We start from the raw sequence: 21,608 nt of genomic DNA on the forward strand, positions 1-21,608 counted from the left end.
TAAGATCAGAAAATTCCTTTTGAGTGGGGAGGGAGGCATATCTTATCTCCATAAGGAAAGAAGGCATATGGGGGACAGCAGAAAGGTGATCTGTTCTGGGTGAAAGACCGAACCAAGTCTTTGTGCTCGGATGGAATCATTGCTGGCCCTTTCCTTCTGAGATCTGCTGGTAACAATAATGAAAGAACAGGCTTGAAGACCAGCTCAGGTTACAAACTGATAGCTCATGTGCTGTACCTGAGCAAGGACAAGTATTGTCTGGCCCACCCTACACTGACCTTCACAGTTTAAAATTCTTTTTCATTCATTGCCCACACTTCAAAGGGGAGTTATTTCACATTTAAGTTTGCACTAAGATTTTCTTTGATCAAGCACCCTTGACTCATTATCTGCCTGGCCTCTCATTCTGTCCTAGAAAAATGTAAGTTGTGATTGTTTAACTAAAACAGCTAAATCTCATGCCGAAACCGGTTTGGCTCAGTGGATAGAGCGTGGGTCTGTGGACTGAAAGGTCCCAGGTTCGATTCTGGTCAAGGGCATGTACCTGGGTTGCGGGCACATCCCCAGTAGGAGATGTGCAGGAGGCAGCTGATCGATGTTTCTCTCTCACCAATGTTTCTAAATGTCTATCCCTCTCCCTTCCGCTCTGTAAAAAATCAATAAAATATATTAAAAAAAATTAAAAAAAATAAAACAGCTAAATCTCCATGAGAAGGGAATTGAGAGACGAGGAGAAAGTGGCCTCCTTCCTGACAAGTTGCTCCTTCCCACGGGGGAAGATAGTCACTTTGGAAAGATGATGTAACAGAAAAAGAGGGAATGGACAATGTCTTTGTTGAGCACCTTGTCATGTTTTAGGCACTGAGAAGGTGCTTTCTCCGCTATTATTATCTCATCAAATCCTGGATTAGGAGACAGAACCCCTGGGTTGAATTCTGGCTTTGTTACTTACTATTCATGTGGTCTTTACCAACTCTTTAATCTCTCTGAACTTCCGTTTCACCAAAGTGTAATACGGGCTACTGTCAGAATATAAAGAGCTCATATGTGAATATGTTGGGTCATGCTTGTTTCACCATGGAGAGATTTACTCATCTTCTAAAGTTTGGAAACATAATCAAGAAGTTAGCAGACTCAGAAAACCCATGATTTCTAGGCAAGCAAGTGAAAATACATCTTAATACACAGTGAAGGGGGTAGAAGAAATGAAAAGATAATATCAGCTATGGAGTTCTGACTTTATTCAGATGTTCCACGTTAGACAGCAATGAGGTAAAAAAGATATTTCTAATTTCTGACATCATGTTCCTATGTTACCCTGAAACTACTAAGGTCATGAGCAGTGAATGTAGTTAATTCTGAAGCCCTCATGACTTAACTTCCTCATTGTATATCTCAGATATTCTCAAATGAAAGCTATGGGTGGCTAGCACCATTAATCCATGATTCAATGTAGAAGATTTAAAAAGATTAAACCTGCACAGTATGGGAATTTTAGGCCTGTTTTACTTTGCCTAGAATGACAGGCAGAAACCAGTTCATTTTGTGGAATGGCAGAAGGCACACTATGCCCAGCTCTCAGTACCTCTCCCACTCTGTATTCCCCCACAAGGCAGTCCAAGGTGCAGATTCCTCCCGCCAGGTGGTAACTCCACACACAGGATAAGCACTGCAACGCTCCTTTTCCTGAAAGAAAAAAAAAATGATTCTAAGTTATGAGACTGACCTTAGATTTTAACCTCTGACTTGGTTCCAGACACACAGGAGCGTGGAATATGTTAAGGAAATGGAAGTGGAAGGGTGAAATGATTGAGGATATGGAAAAAAAAAAAGTCTGCAAACACCAAGTGAAGACCATTAGTTATCCAATTAGTTAAATCGTTGTAAACTTTCAGTTTGGAAATTGAAGATTTAGAGATGACAGATCTCTTATTGAAGCAAGAGGATTTTCTGAGAGTGAGAAATCATATAGAATGTTTATAAAACCTTTATTTGTCATTCTGCTTATTTTTAACTAGTATAGAGGACAAGGATTATACCAGCTGATTTTGGGGATTCCCCAAACTCAGTAATTCATGATTAGGCCGTTCCTAATCGAGAAACATCACCAGACTTGAAAGTTAAAATGCTGGGGCTAAAAGAATTTAACAGAATATTTTGTCTAATCGTTCTTAATTTTGAGGATGGTGGTGATAGTTTCCTTTGAAAACTATAAACTTTCTTCTCAGAAACTTGACATCCTATTTATTTTTTTAAATAAATAAAAACTAAGGCTCAGATATGTGAAGTCACTCATTAAAGGTTACACAGGTAATAATGGCTGAGTCACAATTCAAATTCAGGTGTTTTTTTTTTTTTTTTAAATATATTTTATTGATTTTTTACAGAGAGGAAGGGAGAGAGATAGAGAGTTAGAAACATCGATGAGAGAGAAACATCGATCAGCTGCCTCCTGCACATCTCCCACTGGGGATGTGCCCGCAACCCAGGTACGTGCCCTTGACCGGAATCGAACCCGGGACCTTTCAGTCTGCAGGCCGACGCTCTATCCACTGAGCCAAACCGGTTTCGGCAATTTCAGGTTTTTTAACTCACACTCCAGTGCTCCTTCTGTCATACTATCTATTTAACACATGAACCACCAAGTAGAGGAGGTCCAGACCTATAGATCCTGTTTCCTGTGGAGGTAATACCCCTCTCTCCTAATTCAGAGACCCCAAGAATGACTGGCTCAAGCATTTCTTTCTATTCAAATATCAAGGGATAGCTAAGAGTTTGGAGATGGGAGACCCGAGCTCTAAGAGTCTCAGAACAGAAGCCTAGAGACAGGACATGGAAAGTGCCTGGTATTGTGAGTTGGAATTTGTATAGGTCTTCCAATCAGAAGAATGTTGAAGAGAGTGGTTAGTTAAACTTGAACTAGAACTTTGAGTCCTGTCCTTTAGATTCACTATGGAGTTGGCACTTCGTGCCTGATCTGTGAACTCAATCATTTATAAAGTTCCTATGGAAAAATGAATTCTGAGCTATGAACAACATCTTAGAGAATAAGCCTTTATTGCTCAACTGCTTCAATTAGGGCTGTCTGTCATGATATAAATTCAAAGCCATTCTATTTTTATTTTACTTCTAGATTTATACAGAATTTCCTACATGTCTGGGACATAACTCTAGTCTCTGATGAAAGAATCAATCTTCCCCTACTTCCTTTCTTCCTACCCTACATTTTTCTAAAATATAGTTTACATGTCTTACTCCAATTTTAAAATAAAGAAGTGTGGGGTTTGTTTTTCTTTATGAAGAGAAATTTAGGGTAGGAAAAATTAAAAATTAAAAGAGGGAAAAGGGGTTACAAAATGTTGGTTAAAACATTTAGGTTGGTTAAATTTTTTTCAGAAGACCAGCAGCAATTTGGCTGAGGCCTAGGTCCTGGGCAGTCCCCAGAGGCACTACCTGTCACCTTGGGTAACAAATCAGTAACTCCCTTTAAATCTACATTGAATTTATTGCAAAATCTCCACACTTAGGGCACCCAGAGTCTTTTGCAAAAGGCAATTTGTTAATTTCCAGAATGTTTTCTCTGTTTTCAAGTTTAACACCCGACATTTATCATTGCTTCTAAGGATCTGCAGGAGCCTTGGGACCTATAAAGACAGCTTTGGTATTTCCTTAAAATTCAGAACAGCTCACCATCTGCTCTACCTTGGACTGACCCCCATGGGATGAATTCGCTAAGGCAGAGCAACCCTGGAGGCTGTTTATGGCATTATTTACACAGAGAGAGGCAGCTTGGGAGAGTTAGGGGGGTTGGGCTACCCAGCCTGGATTTTTATTTCAAACAATTTTGTGAGGAAGATAAATAAAAAGTTAAGTGTGTGAAGGCAAGGAATAAACTAATTGTGGAGGAACCAATTGCATACAAACATATATACTTATTAGGCCTGGTGTGCCTCCTCCCCCCACCCCCTCACCCCTGGTACCTAGTGCTTTTAAACTTCTTAAAATACCGTAATATTAGTAGGCAGTCAAATGTGAATAAAATAAAATCTAGTTGGCAAATTACTTATATAGGTTGCTAAATTTTCCTTTTATTTTTCATGCATCCTCAGTTCTTAGTATGATGACTTTTTAAAAATATATTTTTATTGATTTCAGAGAGGAATGGAGAGGGAGAGAGAGAGGTAGAAACGTCAATGATGAGAGAAAGTCATTGATGGGCTGCCTCCTGCATGCCCCACACTGGGGACTGAGCCCGCAACCCGGGCATGTGACCTCACTAGGAATTGAACCCCGACCTCCTGGTTCATAGGGCAATGCTCAACCACCGAGCCATGCAGGCTGGGCTGATGACTACTGTTTTAAGAAGAAAGGAATTCATACTTTTTTCAATCAGTATACAGCTCAAGAGAAAACCTGTCCTCAAATTTTGTACACGAAAATCCTATAGTTTCCAATAGGGTTTACTTTTGGCATTGTACATTCTATGAACTTGGACAAATGTATCATCATTATAATATCATACTAGAGGCCCAGTGCACAAAATCTGTGCACTGGGGGGGGGGGGGGAGGGTGTCCCTCAGCCTGGCCTGCACCTTCTCGCAGTCTGGGACCCCTCGGGGGATGTAGCAGTGTGCCAAGTGGTGGGCGGCCAGGGAGGAGCCCGGATCGGGGCTGGGCGCCACTCACGCTCATCCTGGCCCACTGCGCCTGCTGCCACAGTCAAGAGAGGCTCCTGCTGCGGCAGCTGCGCTTGCAGCTGTGAGCCTGGCTTCTGGCTGAGTGGCGCTCCCCCCGTGGGAGCACACTGACCACCAGGGGACAGCTCCTGCATTGAGCATCTGCCCCCTGGTGGTCAGTGCGCATCATAATGACTGATCATTCTGGTCATTCCACCATAATGGTTGCTTAGGTTTTTATTATATAGGCTAAAGGCCAAGTGCACGAATTCATGCACCAGTGGGATCCCTCGGCCTGGCCTGTGGGATCGGGCCGAAACCAGCTCTCTGATATCCCCTAAGGTGTCCTGGATCGTGACAGGGCACAGGCCAGGCCAAAGCACCCCAGCAGCACATGACTGGGGCCGGAGAGGAACTCGGAAGGGCTCCCGGGCACGTCTGGCTCATCTTAGTCCCGATCGGCTGAACCCCAGCAGATGTCAAAGACTTAGAACAAAAAAAGGGAATGTAAAATATCTCAAACAATTTTATGTTGATTGTATATTAAAATACTATTTTGGGTATATTAAAGGAAATATATGAAATTAATTTTACCAGTTTTTTTCTACTGTTACACCTAGATGTAAAGTTATATGTATGGCTTGTGTTATATTTCTATTGGGTACTGCCGAAACATCATGCTGTGAGAGACACAAAAGACATTCTGGGATTGGTCTGAATAGCACATGACCATTCCCAGGTTAGTGTGTGTAGATTGTCCACTAATCTAAGCATTTTCTAGCTAAGAGTAATTTAATGTGTATATTCCTGAGAGTCACTCTCTCCATTTTTTCCCCCTTCTCGGTTTTAACACATTTCTTTCGGTCTAGGCTGCAACCACCAGAGCAAGTGGGGGCTGTGACTCTGGCCCCGGGTTGCAGAGAAATGCAGGGATCCTGGCCCAGAGCAGAGGGAAGCGCCTCCGACCTGAAGACCAAGACCAACCATATCCCTCAGGCACCTCAGTCCGTTAAGCAGCCCCGCAGTCAGGGAGGTACTGTGGGTTCCTCCCACTGTTGTAGTTTCATCCTTTCTTGTAGTTTTTCCTGCTCCTCCAACTATAGCTTCTTTTTAAAAAAATATATATTTTATTGATTTTTTACAGAGAGGAAGGGAGAGGGATAGTTAGAAACATCCATGAGAGAGAAACATCCATCAGCTGCCTCCTGCGCATCCCCTACTGGGGATATGCCCGCAACCAAGGTACATGCCCTTGACCGGGATCGAACCTGGGACTCTTCAGTCCACAGGCTGATGCTCTAGCCACTGAGCCACACTGGTCAGGGCCGACTGTAGCTTCTTGAGCCTTTTCTGACCGGATGGAGTTCACGGCCCCTCTGTTTTTGTTCCCTCTTGCAAAGCTCCTCTTTTCTTTCTCCAATTCTAGCTGTTTCCTTTCCCCTGCCCTCTGCCTCTTTGTCTTGGAGCTTTTGTTCTCCTCCTTGCTGTTCCAGCTGCTGAAATTTCTGCGGTCTGGGTTGTGGTTTTAATTGACGCACCACCCAGGGGTTTGGTCGGAGGAAAGAAGCCAGGCCATCGCGGCCACGCCACGCCCTGGCCTTCCACGTGAGCTCCCTGCACCAAGCCCTGGCCTTCCACGTGAGCTCCCTGCGCCACGCCCTGGCCTCCCAGTGAGCTCCGTGCACCATGCCCTGGCCTTCTACGTGAGCTCCTTGCACCAAGCCCTGGCCTTCCACGTGAGCTCCCTGCACCATGCCCTGGCCTTCTTCTATGTGAGCTCCTTGCACCAAGCCCTGGCCTTCCACGTGAGCTCCATGCACCATGCCCTGGCCTTCTTCTACATGAGCTCCTTGCGCCAAGCCCTGGCCTTCCACGTGAGCTCCTGCGCCAAGCCCTAAGCTTCCCACGTGAGCTCCCTGCGCCACGCCCTGGCCTTCCACGTGAGCTCCCTGTGCCACGCCCTGGCCTTCCACGTGAGCTCCCTGCGCCACACCCTGGCCTTCCACGTGAGCTCCGTGCGCCACGCCCTGGCCTTCCACGTGAGCTCCCTCCGCCCGGCGCTCTCAGTTGTGAAGCTGACACACTCGCAGTACCGGGCGCCGTACAGGACGTGCACCTGGAAGCATCCGGTCTGTCATCTCGCAGTTGGGGGTCCGGCATCGGGGTGTCCACGTTGCGCATCTCCCCACACTCCGCCAACACCCTGACCACCTCACTGGGCTTCTCTGAGCCCGACTCCTTCAGGGCGAACCATATTCAGAACAGTTCCTCCTGAGAAGTCGCGTAGGCCCCTCTCCCGGCTGCATCGTGGAAGAAGGAGCCCCAGGCTTGGCTGGTGGGGACATCGATTTTGAACTTGGTGGCGAGCACCTTGAGGACAGCCTTGCCGTGGGAGCAGGCCAGGAGTGACTGGACTAGACTCTTGCTCTCCACCCCACCCTTGAAGCGCATGCAGGCCACGGTGCCCTTGGAAATCCGGAAGGCGGGCGCCTGGTGGTGGTGGTGGCCCCTGCGCTCAGCCTTGCGTTTTCTACAATGCAACCTCCCAGCTGGAGATGGCCGTCCTGCTGCTTCAGCTGCGGAAAGGCCATGCCGATGGTCATCTTTGTGATGGGCGTGAGGTGGAGGCCGTACATAGGGCGGACCTCCACTGTCCGAGACGGGTCAAGGACTATGGTAGCTGCTGCCACAGTGAGGCTCTCCCGTGGCCCCAGGCTGCTGCACTGCCTGGAGCTCGCTGATGGCCCCAGCAGGTATGGCTGCCCTTCCTGGAGCTGATGCAATCCACCGCCTCCGCCTGCCCATGTGACAGTGCTCAGTGCTAGAGCTACAAAGGTAAGATTAATTTGTGCCTTTTCGGACCTCAGTTTACAGTGAGGGACAAAGAATAAGTAAACTGTTACAAAATATGTCCTCTGTGCTTCCGGGACTGAAAGATCAGACGGAGGCCTAAAACCAGGACTACAGGCTTTATTAGAGGAGAAGACCTGCCGGGCTGTCTCGCAAGGGGAGAACAGCAACACCTACAGGGGTGGGCACGCCTTTTGAGGGGCGGAATGGGAAGGGGTGGGGGGCTTAGTGTACTCGGGGCACACTGATTGGTGGCTTACTGCATTGTCCATATAGGACAAGGGCTTAGGGTATTTGGCAGGTGTGGATTGGTGGTCCAATGTATGGTCCATATAAGGTACCTGGTTAGTCACTCAGGTATTTCTGGGCTGCAGGTTACGTCATACCCCGCCCACCAGTTGGGGGAAGGGAGGATCTATCAGGGACCTTGTCTGTCTTGTTCACAGTTGTCTTCTTACGTAGTTGTTGAAGAATATAGAGCAGTGGTTCTCAGCCTTGGCTGCACATTAGAATCACCTGGGAATCTTTTTAAAAATCCTGATTTCTGGGCCTCATCCTCTGGAAATTCTGTTTCTTTGTTATGGGGTGGGGCCACAACATTAGTAACAAAGAAACAATTTCCGGAGGATGAGGCCCAGAAATCAGGATTTTAAAAAGATTCCCAGGTGATTCTAATGTGCAGCCAAGGTTGAGAACCACTGATATAGAGGGTGCTGATGACATTGTCTGGACAAATGTTTGTTGAATAAATAAAGAGATGAATGAACGCAGAGTACTAAAGGAACACAGAGTGGAGGTGGTTAGGGAAGGCTTTTTTAGAGGAAATGCTAATTATAAAATTTATATAGAAGAAGGGCTAAGAATAGCAAACATAATATAAAAAAAAAAAGATGACAGGAATGTATCCTACCAGCTGTCAATTGAAATATTGTAGGAGGTAGGGACCTAAGAAATGTCCAAATCTGCAGAGAATTTTTATGAGTTTACTTGAGCCAAACTGATGATAATTGTTGGGACATAAAACCTCAATAGGTTGGAAAAATGCTCTGGAGAATAGCGGTTTTGCTGCTTATTTTGTACTTTAGGATGAAAGGAGGAGACATTAGGAGGGTTATGTGAAATCCGTTGGTGGTAGTTAAAGGGATGGGAGAAAGCAAAGTGGGGAAATCTCTGGGATTGATAAAAAGGCAAAATAGAGAAACACATACTTCTTTACATTGGTGGGTACAGCATAATTAATACTTAACATTTATAGCACATAGAAGTGATATTCAGGAACAAGATAATAGTGAGGGATCTGTAGTCTTGTGCTCTGGTGCAGGCAGTTGTGCCTTGAAGGGTCTGGAAAAGGAGTACTCTGACATTTCAAAGTTATGCTATCTTAGATGCAAAAAGACAATAGACAGGCTCACTTAAGGTAAAGACTGACCTTTGTCAAGGAAGATACTGGCCTAGGACATGACTACCCTTTATGACTCTCTTTTAGTTAGAAATTCTTATGTTCAAATCATCGTATGTGGTTACTTTAGGTCTCTGAGTTTTTTTAAAAAAATATTTTATTGATTTTTTACAGAGAGGGAGAGGGATAGAGAGTTAGAAACATTGATGAGAGAGAAACATCGATCAGCTGCCTCCTGCACACCCCCTACTGGGGATGTGCTTGCAACCAAGGTACATGCCCTTGACGGGAATCGAACCTGGGACCCTTCAGTCCACAGGCCAACTCTCTATCCACTAAGCCAAGCCGGTTAGGGCAAGTCTCTGAGTTTTTTTAAGGCCCTCCATGCAGGACTCCCCTGAGCTAGTTAGCTTTACGATGTGGCCCTTTTTTTTATCCAGAGAGTTATCATGGATTCATCATGATCACACTTCTCTGTCAAGCTATGGAGGAAAGTGAGCAGATAGGGATTTTAGAAAGGTCACTCCGGCACTGTTGTACAGGATGACCTGGGGCGGGGGGGAGAGCACAGTGGGTCCATTAACAGAAAGAGTAAATATCAGAGGAAACCCAGGTTGTGTTTGCTCTGGGACATGCTGATTTTAAGGATCTCTGGGACAGATAAGTAGGTATTTGGAAACTTGGAATGGAGCTTGGGAGAGTGTGAGGCAGATTTCTTAAGTAGTTGTTGAAGTAATGAAAATAACTTTCACTGGGTAGATTCCAAGATCAACAGGTAGAGAAGGAAGACAGAGTAGGTGTAAAACACTTCCTGGAGGAGACAATACCTGTATCTGGGTCTTGAAGGATGGGAGAATCTGAACACATTGTTTGCGGGTAGTTTTTATCGTGCGCTAACAGGTGGCGCGGGCCATTTTTGCTAATTTTTTGCGCAAATGGCAACCGCTAGTCTATAAAAAAACGTATTAATACGTGTCCCGCGCTCTACTACACTGGTAGAACGTATAAATACGTAAAACGTATAAATACGTTTCCCGCATACAATGTGTGAAGAGGCAGCGGTGTGGTACAGGAGTAGCCCAGGCTAGAGGGCAGATGCAGAAGCTGAGAGAATACAGAGGGTGCTGATGCTGGAGGACTGGTTATGAGGCTGTCAAGCAAAAGGACCAACCAATGGTGGTGGGGAAGCAAGAGGCGCTAAGCAGGAAGGGAAACTTTGTATTTTTCCATTCACACATGCAAAATGATAGGTACATCCTCACCTTTGCATTCATGGCAAGTCGGATGGCATCTCTCACAGGTCTGTGTCTTTTGGTCTGCATAGTAATGATCTGGGCAGGTGCGACGACACTCGCCCTTGGAGCGGAGCAGAAAGAAAAATGTATCGCAGGACAGGCAGTCGGTGGGCCTTGGGCCCCTGCAGGCCTTGCAGCTCTTGTTGCACCTCTCACACCGTCCAGTGGAGTTTTCTGCATAATATCTGCAACCAAGGAGGGAAGCAAAGACTAAATTCTTTTTTTTCTTTTCTTTTTTGTGTGAATTTCTATGAGTTTATTTGAGCCAAACTGATGACATACGCTGGGGAACAAGTTCCCAAATGTTCCTGCAAAGACTGAATTCTAAGCTTTGGAAAAATCATGGTTAGCCACACAAGCTTAATTTATAAACTGGGTGAATTACCTTTTCTCGTTAGAATTATTACTGACTATGATAATAAATCTAATGATTCTCAGTTTTCTTATCTATAAATTAGGCATTACAGCCTCTCCTCTATTTGTGAAAATTGTTAGTTAACACATATAGAAAGACTTAGTTCTTATCACATACTAGAGGCCTGGTGCATGAAATTTGTGCACGGGTAGGGTCCCTAGGCCTGGCCAGTGATCAGAGCTGATCAGGTTCCCTGCCTCCCCGCCTCCTCCTTCCTTCACTCCCTCAGTGCCCTGAGGCCACCACCAGTGTCGCCTGTCACGTTCTGCCCTACACCATGGTTGTCAGCGCACGTCATAGTGAGCAATTGAACTCCCTTTCTCCTGGTCGAACTCCCAAGGGGGCACTTTGCATATTACCCTTTTATATACTAGTATATAGATAGGAGAAGATAATAGCACCACAATAATTATTTACTACCTTTGCCTTCTATATTTCCCTGTGTACTTGAAAATTTGAGCTTTAAGTTGTGTTGAATGGGATCAGAGAATGGAAGACATTTTAAATGTACCTCTGAATGGTTCTTCTAATTTCTCAATATAAAAAACATCTTGAAATAGGAAGTGGCATAAGTGATGTTGATGGTTTCATAATAATACATGTAACCTCTATTTAAAAGATTTTTGGACACCAAATGGAACAATAATCACTGTTCATTACTTTTTTATTATATACCTGATAGTACACTAGGGACTTCATAAACTTAATATTTCACCTTATTGAACCTAAAAATGAAACACTAGAGTGTGGCAGTTAGGAGCTTGCCCTTTGGAACAATTTTACATGGGGTCAAAGCCCAGCCAAACCACCCTGGAGTTGGTTTGGGCAAGTCACACAACATCTCTGTTTCTCAGGTCTGTAATATGGGGCTAATGTTAGTACCTAAAATTAAACAAGTTATTACTGAGAAACTTGTTAAAACAGTGCCTGACACATTATAAGTAATTAATATATATTAGTGATAATTATGAATTTCATAGTTAATCATTTCTATTTTACATATGTAAAAACTGAGGCTCAGAATTTAGACAGTTAGCTTAAGGTCATATAGCTAGTTAAGTAGGGCAGTGTTATTTTAACTTATCTGTTAAGTAACACTATAAAAAGTTCATTCTTTGAAGGTAAATTTTAAAAAATTCACATAAGGTAAAAGAGATAAAAGGAATCACTGTCAAAGATGAATTTCTTGAGGTCATTGAGTCATTTTGGCATCTCTGGGCATATGCACCTGAAGCTATTAGAACCCCAAAGGTTCATTCCTTGGTTTCTCTGACGCAACGCTATTGGGTCCATTAGTGTGGTTTTTAAAAAAATATATTTTATTGATTTTTTACAGAGAGGACGGGAGAGGGATAGAGAGTTAGAAACATGGACGAGAGAGGAACATCGATCAGCTGCCTCCTGCACACTCCCTACTGGGTATGTGCCTGCAACCAAGGTATATGCCCTTGACCGGAATTGAACCTGGGACCCTTGAGACCGCAGGCCGACGCTCTATCCACTGAGACAAACCGGTTAGGGTGTAGTTTTTTGGTTTTTTGTTTTTTCAGTTTATTTCAGTGCTACTGACTTGTTGAAAACTAACGCCATGGCTAGATACTGCTGAGTCTGCCTCTACCTAGCCATCCATCACTGACCTGAGTGAGTATACTTGTATCTCAGTGGCCCAGCTTGTGGCAAATCAAATATTGTTTCACCTTGTACGGTTAGGTGAAGAATAGTTACTGAAGAACAATTACGGTGAGTCATTCAGTGAAAGTGTGAGGTATTTGAGAGACAAGAGGATGAGAGGTTAACAAAAGAAAACATCAACCATGAACTGAATTGTTGACAAAGATCACATAAGATTCAAAAGAGAAAGCAATAGGGAAAAGTGAAAATCCATACAGAATGGAAGGAATACACAGGAATGAAGCCAGAAGATCTGATTTTTAGTTTTTACTCCACCATCTACTAGTAGCTGTGTGACTTTGAGTAAGTCATTTAACCTTTCTGAGACTTGCTTTCCTCATCTGTGAAATGGAGAGAATAATATCGACCTCATACGATAGTTGCTGAATCAAATCCTAATGTAGAGATAGAGAGTGAGTGGAGATGCTGTGTAAACTCTAAAGCAGCCTACAGACATTCTTCACTACTGTTCTTAAGATGAAAAGAATCAATAAGAACTCTGGGAAAAATAACTAAAGGGTAACGCTAAAAGAAAGTGGAGAGTTTAGTGGATCACATTTAGAGTAGAGTGCCAATGCTTACTTTTATGACTCTTTTGCATAAGGTGTTTGTGGAATCTCTTGAGCCTGTAGCTTTGAGGAGGATCTTGTGCATAAGTACAAATGGTAACAGGGGCCTTCAAGATCCTGCTCTGAGGTCAAACACTAAAATAATTGTGTGTGTTGAGAATTACACACACAGGGTGCAGAGAATTACATACCCGCCTTTCCATGGCAAACAGATTTAACATATGAAGTTTATGCAATGCATGTGGGTCATTGATTTTACAAGAGGAACAATTTCAGTTAAATATCTCCACTTATACCTCATGAATACCCTATTTATTCTCCATTAAAGAGATTTATGGCAACCCATGCCTGTCTCCCAATGGACAACTTCACACACGATGAAACAATTGTTTTCTTAAATCCATGGTCTGCAATCTATTCAGATGACCGAATTATACCCCCTTTTTGTGCATAAGAATATTTATGACTTGATTTGAGGAAGATGGAGACTCTTTATATGGGGTACAGATTTTTTTCAGGCACTTACTAGGATGAAGGGGAAGGGCCAGTTAGGCAGGTCCAGCCCCTCTCTCGTCTGGCAGAGCCCATTCTGCATCGACCCAGTGTGGCTGGTGTGTTTTGAGGGCTGCAATGTGTGTGCCTCTGTGCTGAGGGTTGTAGTAACGTGTGAAAAAGAAGAGGTGTTTTTCTTCCAGGAGCTTTTCATTTTTGGGGGAAGAGATAGGTAAGAAGAATAAGCTCTTGAAGGTCAAAATCTTTGTCTTACCTTATACATATAAGGTATTCTTCATTAAGCATGTGTTGAATGAAAGAGCAAATGAATGAGGTAAATCAAAACACAAGGCAGTGTATAGCACTAAAATGAGTCATACAAACAGTGATTGCTATAGAACTGAAGAGTTGTGCCAATTTGGGCAAAAGCATTTGGGGAAAGGTTAAGGTTACAGCTTTTCAATCTGAGTCTGGAAACTCTCTGTGCTCTAGGTTAGGGAAGGAAGAGTTAGCAACAGGCCTGTAATCAATCTTTCTCTTCAGCGGGGATGCCTGAGGGTAAAAAAACGATGACCTAGTCAAATCCTCTTCCAAATATGCTTGTCAGAAGGCCTTTTGATAAAAAAAAAGAAAAATAATAGAGTTATCGGTGAAATGCTTTTAAAAGGATACATGCATGTGTTTAGGTTGCTTATGGCAATTAAACATGTAACTTGAGAGTTTAAGGGGGGCATGGCAGGTTAGAGAATTAGTGGAGAATTAAATGGAGATATTTAACTGAAAATTGTTCCTTTTGTGAAAGCAACATTACACATACGTTGCTTAGACATCACATATTAAATGTGATAGAACAAATCCAAATGCAGAAGAGAAAGAACCTATGTTCATGGTCTTGAATTTTTCTAAGGGAAGAATGCGTCACCTCTTTCTTGTGATTGCTTTGCAGCCTTTGAATTGTTAGTGAAGTTTGGCATGCGAGTCTGATTTCACAATCTGACCCTCTGTGTTCTCTTGCTGGGTCACTTGCCTCTCCTGTTTCCCTTTTCATTACTCTGAACTGGCAGAAATCCTTTGGACACTGTTAGGCCTGGGTTGTACTCTCTCATCTTTGTCCTTTACTGGCAGTGAGACTTCAATCTGGTTACCAATATATAAGTGTTCTGAGACTTAGCTTCCCCATCTGCAAAATGGGTTTGCTAATAGTGAGATCTGGATTGCTTATGGGATTAAATGAGGGAAAAGTGGGTTGAGCAACTTACCCTTCCCTGCACTGGGGCAGGCACTCCTTTCCCAGCTGGAACCAGCCTGGTGGGCAGGAGAGACACTGTGTGCTGTGTCGCCCTTCACATGTCCTACAAGAGCTGTGGCAGGGGTCACAACGGTGGCTGTCTTCATCAGTGTAGTAGCCCTCAGGGCAGTCCTGCACACAGGTCATGTCTGCCAAGGGAGCAAAAGAGTCTGTCTTGGTATTAAGTATGGCACATAACCTCCCAAACCTCCTCTGCATGCTCTCCACTGTGTACCATGGTGGAGAGGGGATGCACGAGGAATGAGACAATATTCCTGTGGGCTGATGGCTATCCTTGGGAACTAAGATGAATATCCAAGAAATAGATTCAACCATAATGTCATTAGGAGTTGAGAGAAAACAGAGGTCAGAGTGGACTGGCCATGTTGGGCATGATAGAAACCAGTCTGTAAAAATGAGCTAGAGGATGGAGAGGGTCTCCCAGGAGAGGGAGCCCATTTAAGGCAGGGGTGAGTCAGGGCTCCATTGAAGAAAGCAGAAAGTGTGATGATGTCTTCCCACAATCTCAATTTTCTATTTCTAGCCTTGAATGTGTTCTCTCCTGTATATCAGATTTTATCTTTTGTTCTGCTGTGTTGTCCACACACTATTGCTCTTGAAATTTAAATGAAATTAAAATGAAATAAAATGAAAACTTCAGTTCCTCAGTTGCATGAGCACAGATATAAAGCATTTTCATCATGACACCAAGTTCTGTTGGCAGTGAGACTCTGCTTTGCCCATGTATTTAAAAATTAAATTAAAACCTTAAATCTGCTCTGTATAGAGAGATGAATTGGAGTTGAGTTGTTTAGGCCCACAGCACCCCAGTCCTTCCTCCGCTAACCCTAGTGGAGCTGCTGATTCTTGTCTTTTCTTCGTCCTTATTAACATTTAGGGGTGGAAATTGAGGGTGGTTTAATTAGAAAGCAAAAAGCTGAGATTTGCTGGCTTTGCAGTTTAGCACACGGTTCTTAGAGGCAACTTCTTCCCCAGCTTTACCTTAACCTCCCTGAATGGAAGTCAGGCTCTCCTGCATTTTTAGTTAGCCACTGGTCAAGTTTAGACTGGACCATAAGCCACTTTGTTTCCATAACTATAGCATTAAGCACAGGCACTGGTGGAAAAGCTGAATCATATTAGAGCTGCTGTGGACTCAACCTCTCTACTGGGAGATTCTCTGAGCTACTCGAAGGCAGGGCTATGCTATTCATGTCTGATTTTCCAGCACAACACACAGGGCCAGATCCCCAGTCAATGTTTGTTTGGTGGCTATTTTGTTAAAGATGGATGTTGGCACTGGTTCATTGTCCAGCTGCTGTATCTGGTTAACTAGGGGGAAGCCTTAATCCCTTAAAGATGAAACACCTCTGTATTAGTTTCCTGTTGCTGTAGTAACATATTTCCATAAACTTAGTGGCTAAAAACAGTACAGTTGTATTATCTTACAGTTCTGGAGGTGAGATGTCTAAAACAGGTCCAAGGGGGCTATTAACCTTGTAGAGCAGCGGTTCTCAACCTGTGGGTCGTGACCCCTTTGGCAGTTGAACGACCCTTTCACAGGGGTCACTTAAAACCATCCTGCATATCAGATATTTACATTACGATTCATAACAGTAGCAACATTACAGTTATGAAATAGCAACGAAAGTAATTTTATAGTTGGGTCACAACATGAGAAACTGTATTTAAAGGACCAGAAGGTTGAGAACCACTGTTGTAGAGGCTCTGAGGGAGAATCTGTTTCTTTGCCTTTTCCAGCTTCTAGAGTCTGCCTGTACTCCTTGGCTTATGGCCTCCTCCTCCATCTTCACAGTCACAACATAGAATCTTCTCTCCCTCTCTGTTCCTCTGCTCTGACATCTCATAGCCTTGAACTACTAATGTTGATCATCCTGCCTCCCTCTTATAAGGACCCTTGTGATAATCCAGGATAATGCTCCTAAATCAAAACTATTAATTCAATTACATCTGCAAAAATCCCTTTTACCATTTTAAGTACATATTCCCAGGGTCTGGGGATTAGGACATGGGCATTTGTAGGGGGCTAATATTGTTTTTAGGAGGTTTAGTATTGTTCAGTCTACCACGACCTCTGGAGGAATTATCTGGTTTATTCCTAACCTGACCTTTGAGAGGGTAGTGGTGAGGGATGGAGTGGGAGGATATGAGAAGATCAGGCCGGAGCACATTCTGTGGCCAGCCCTTGGGGGACTGTGTAGAGAGGATCACACAGTGTGTACTGTGTTACACCTTAGCACTGAAGTCTCAGTTCTAGTCTGATTCATATTCCTAGTTTAAGCGAAGCCCACCTTGTAATGATAAGACATCTTCCTGTCTGTGTGAAGGCACCTGAGGTAGTCACTGGTAGCACTCTAAGTTGGGGATAATTAGAAAAGAAGGTCCTGGTGTTTGGATGATATAAAGATCTGGAATGTTCTCATGGAGCAGTAACTGCAGGGAAGAGAGGTCACTGAGATTTGTGTAAGTGGCACTAAAATGGATGGGTGGAGAAGACTGATGTCTGAGAGAGTCTTCTATTGGGAGGTGATTAGGAGTGATATGAGGAAAGCTAACCCTGTGTCTTACCAGGGGAATAGTGCCCTTGTGATGACATCTCAACAAGAAGAGGAGAAATTGTTACCTATTTCTACTCTGAGTGTCTTGTTTCTCAGTCTTCAGCATACTTGCCTCTTTCTTCTTTCCCACACACCTTCATTGCTCCTTTTTTCACTTCAGTGGAGTTTTGTTTCATTTTCTTCCTCCCATACCTGTGTTAAGCCCAATCATGATATCCCTGGAAACTTGAGGACATTGCCTCACATTAGCAATAACCTTCACAGGTGACCTGCTGGAGGTGGCCAACCCTAGACTGTGACATACTGTGTTCAAGAAGATGTATTAATCAACAGATGCTAAATCAAGGGGAAATTTTGATGGGGTGATGAATATCTACATGCTCATAAAATGTCTCTTCACAGATTGCTTTTTAATCACAAGGGAAAACAGTAACTACAAAGTAGAGAAATTAGACAGCACCCTGAACAGGATAACATCACTGTAGATGGGCAGGTAGGTGATTGTCATGTGTCTCCAGAAGGACGTAACAGCTATGTAGTGTTCCTGCTGAGAATGTATAATCTCCATCTAATCCTGGGGAAATGTCACACAAACCCCAATGGAGGTTAGGACTGTGTTCTTCTAAAATGTCAACATTATAAAAGAAAAAGAGTCTGTGGAAGTGTGTCAAATTAAAGAAGGCTAGGCCTAGCCAGTTTGGCTCAATGGACAGAGTGTTGGCCTGCAGACTGAATGGTCTGGGGTTTGATTCCGGTCAGGGGCACATGCCGGAGTTGCAGGCTTGATCCCCAGTAGGGGGCCTGCAGGAGGCAGCCAATCAATGATTCTCTCTCATCATTGATGTTTCTCTCTCTCTCTCTTCCTCCCTCCCTCCCTCCCTCCCTCCCTCCCTCCCTCCCTCCCCCCTTCCTCTCTGAAATCAATCAAGAAAGGAGGCTAAAGAGACATGGCATCTAAATGCCATGACTGTGAACTGGACCCTGTTCTAAAGGGGAATTGACACAATTATAAATATGGATGGGATATTAAAGTATGGTATCAGTGCTAAATTCACTAGTGTTGACAACTGCACTGTGGTCATGTAAGAAAGCATTCCTAGTCTTAGGAAGTAAATGCATACTAAAGTATTTGTGGAAAGGGGGCCATGATGTACGAAACATATCCTCAAATGGTTCAGAAAAGATTTGTTGTGAATTATGTATACACTAGAGGCCCGGTGCACAAAAATTTGTGCACTCGCAGAGGGGGAGGGGGGTCCCCCAGCCCGGCCTATGCCCTCTCGCAGTCTGGGACCCCTCGGGAGATAACAACCTGCTGGCTTAGGCCTGCTCCCGGGTGGCAGAGGGCACGCCCAATCCCTAGGTGCAGCCCCTGGTCAGGCTCAGAGCAGGGCCGACTGGGGAGTTGGGGCACCACCCCGTCATGCACAGAGCAGGGCGGATCGGGAGGTTGCGATGCCACCCTCAGTCATGCTCAGGGTAGGGCCGATTGAGGGGTTGGGGCACCGCCCCCTGTCACACTCAAGGCAGGGTCGATGGGGAGGTTGCGGCACCACCCCTGTCATGCACAGAGCAGTGCCAATCAGGGGGTTGGGGAGCTCCCCCCGTCACTCACAGAGCAGGGCCCATCAGGGGGTTGGGGCGCTGCCCCCTGTCACTCACAGAGCAGGGCCCATCAGGGGTATTGGGGCTCCGTACCCTGTCACACACAGAGCAGGGCAGATCAGGGGGTTGGGGCGCTGCACCCTGTCACACTCAGGACAGGGCCAATGGGGAGGTTATGGCTCTACCCTGTCACACACAGAGCAAGGCCCGTGGAGGGGGGTTGGGGCGCCACCCTCTATCACCCACAGAGCAGGGCGGATCAGGGGGTTGGGCGTCACACTCAGGGCAGGGCTGATGGAGAGGTTATGGCTCTACCCTGTCACACACAGAGCAGGGCTGATCAGGGGATTGGTGGGCCGCACCCTGTCAAACACAGAGCCGCAGGGCAATCAGGGGATTGGGGAGCTCCCCCCTATCAGGCACAGAGCAGGGCTGATCAGGGGGTTGGGGCACCTTCCCCTGTCACGAACAGAGCAGGGCGGATAGAGAGGTTGTGGCCCCACCCCCTGTCACACACAGAGCCACAGGGCGATCAGAGGGTTTGGGCGCTGCCCCCTGTCATGCTGATCCTGGTGCCGAGAGCCTCGCTGCTCCGCTGATCCCGGTGCTGGGAGGCATATTACCCTTTTACTATATAGAATAGAGGCCTGGTGCATGAGTGGGGGCTGGCTGGTTTGCCCTGAAGGGTGTCCTGGATCAGGGTGGGGGTCCCCACTGGGGTGCCTGGCCAGTCTGGGTGAGGGGCTGAGGGCTGTTTTCCAGAAGCAGGTGACTGAAGCTCCCAACTGCTCCTTTTTTTCTTTTTTATTCTGGGCCAGCTTTAGCTCTGAGGCCTTGCTGCTGAAAACATCAATACAATGTTGCGGTCCAGAAGCCCGGCTGAATGAAAGCCGGTTTCCGCGGTTTTGTTTAGCTTCTTATTTGCAACATAGTACATAGTTGCTTAGAGTTGCAGCTGAGAGGCCGGCAAGTGAGGCGGGGAACGTTGGAGTCTGCAGTCACTGGAGCAAGCAAGCCTCATGTTCGCTTCTAGCTGCCTGGCTGCTGGCCGCCATCTTGGCTGACAGTTAATTTGCATATACTCACTGATTAGCCAATGAAAAGGATAGCGGTCGTACGCTAATTACCATGTTTCTCTTTTATTAATGTAGATATGCATGGGGGGGGGACAAGAACAAGACTGATAAAGCAAAAGGGGTAAAAGATTAACAAAAGAAGAAGTGGGTAAAGGGCATATGTGTGGTGTGCCATGGACTATTCTCACTTTTCCATCTTTTCTGTGGGTTTGAAACATTTTCAGACACAAAGTATAAAAAATTAAAAAGAAAGACACCAATATCTACTGGGCACCACGCATCATGAAAAGTAGTTTCCTAGATGGAGGGAAAGACAGAGCCTGTCTCAGAGGAAAGTGACTCACTGAGGAGGAGGCTGTCCCTCGGGCAGGTGTGACACTGGTCCTCCGAGGGCCCCGTGCAGCGGAAGCACTTGGTGTGACAGGGCTTGCAGCCCAGAGCCTCCTCATCCCAGTACTCCGAGGGGGCACATTCCTTGTGAGGCTCGCAGTCCCCGTGGCTGTTCAGCTTCAGGCCTTCCAGGCAGGTTGTGCAGGTCCCAGGTGAGGAGCAGGTCTGGCAGGAGCTGGGGCAATCTGTGGGCAGGGTGGGGGCAGCAGACAGAGAGTGAGAGTGGCCAGGGTGCCCCAGGAAGAAATCAGTTCCCCCTGGGAAGGTTATTCACATGTCTTCTTCGTTTCTTCCAGAGATTTCTAGGGCTCTGTGCCAACAGTGTGGAGTCATGAGTTGGGTACATTCTTGTTGGAGCATTCTTGTTGCTGTTTCATATTCTCTGCAATAATTAGGCCCTTCCTGCAACAGCCACCTCAGAAATTATTAGTAAGACTCACTATAATTACCCAAACTACAACGAAATAGGAGGCAATTCTGCAGCAGAATGGTCACCACCGTAATTCCTATTCTGTGGTCCTCCAATGACCTCCAAAAATACCTTGAGCTTGTCACTAGCATTGGTATATATTATCATTACCTGTTGAGTAAAGAGGTCTCTTTTATATTCATTTATGAATGCACAATGCCTAGGAGGGCCTGGCATATAGTAGGCACTCGCTAAATATTTCTTAGATATTTTAAGAACAACATGCTCCCACCTTGGGGTTTTAGCAGTGCTGTTTCCTCTGCCTAGAATTCTCATCTCCCAGGTATATGTGTGATTTGCTCCCTCCATTTATCAGTGGTACCTTCTAGGCCCCCTTTTCTCTAATTTTAGCTCCATTCTGCCCAACTTCATGTCTCCCTTCCCTGCCTTATTTTGCCTTTTGACTGTCTTCTTTAGACTCTGCCTTCACCAATAGATTGTAAGCTCCAGAAGGCAGGACTCTGTCTGTATTGTTTCCTGCTGTTCCACAGGCCTGAAGAGCACACGGCACATAGTAGGCCCCCAATAAGCACTCACTGTTTAATAGACACAGTATTATTATTATTATTATGATTATCGCCATCTCATTTTATCTGTATCAGGAGATAGAGGCTGGAGGAGCTAATCACCTGGCTGGAAAAGAGCAGGGTCAGGAGTTTAACCCAGGACCTTAACAAGATCTCTTGCTCTTTCTGTCCCAGTGCCTCAGAAAAGGTATGGGGATTTCAAAGGTGTCTGTGCTATCTCATAGGGCAGTGATGGCGAACCTATGACACGCGTGTCAGAGGTGACACGCGAACTCATTTTTTTGGTTGATTTTTCTTCGTTAAATGG

General features: G+C 45.2%; 1 protein-coding gene across 2 annotated transcripts in view; it reads right to left on the reverse strand.

Moving 5' to 3' along the window:
• Positions 1–21,608, reverse strand: part of PCSK5 (proprotein convertase subtilisin/kexin type 5) — a 413,582-nt gene that overhangs the window by 7,530 nt on the left and 384,444 nt on the right. For both annotated transcript variants that reach the window (XM_070431475.1, XM_070431474.1), the window contains 4 exons: positions 20,260–20,490; positions 14,627–14,804; positions 10,188–10,405; positions 1,586–1,686 (listed from right to left, as the gene is read on the reverse strand). In XM_070431475.1, coding sequence (XP_070287576.1) covers positions 1,586–1,686; positions 10,188–10,405; positions 14,627–14,804; positions 20,260–20,490 — 728 coding nt within the window. The remainder of the gene's footprint in view (positions 1–1,585; positions 1,687–10,187; positions 10,406–14,626; positions 14,805–20,259; positions 20,491–21,608) is intronic.

Source organism: Myotis yumanensis, unplaced genomic scaffold (assembly GCF_028538775.1).
Source record: "Myotis yumanensis isolate MYYU_CA2020_CCGP unplaced genomic scaffold, mMyoYum1.0.hap1 SCAF_12, whole genome shotgun sequence".
In the NCBI taxonomy this organism is placed as follows: Eukaryota; Metazoa; Chordata; class Mammalia; order Chiroptera; family Vespertilionidae; genus Myotis; species Myotis yumanensis.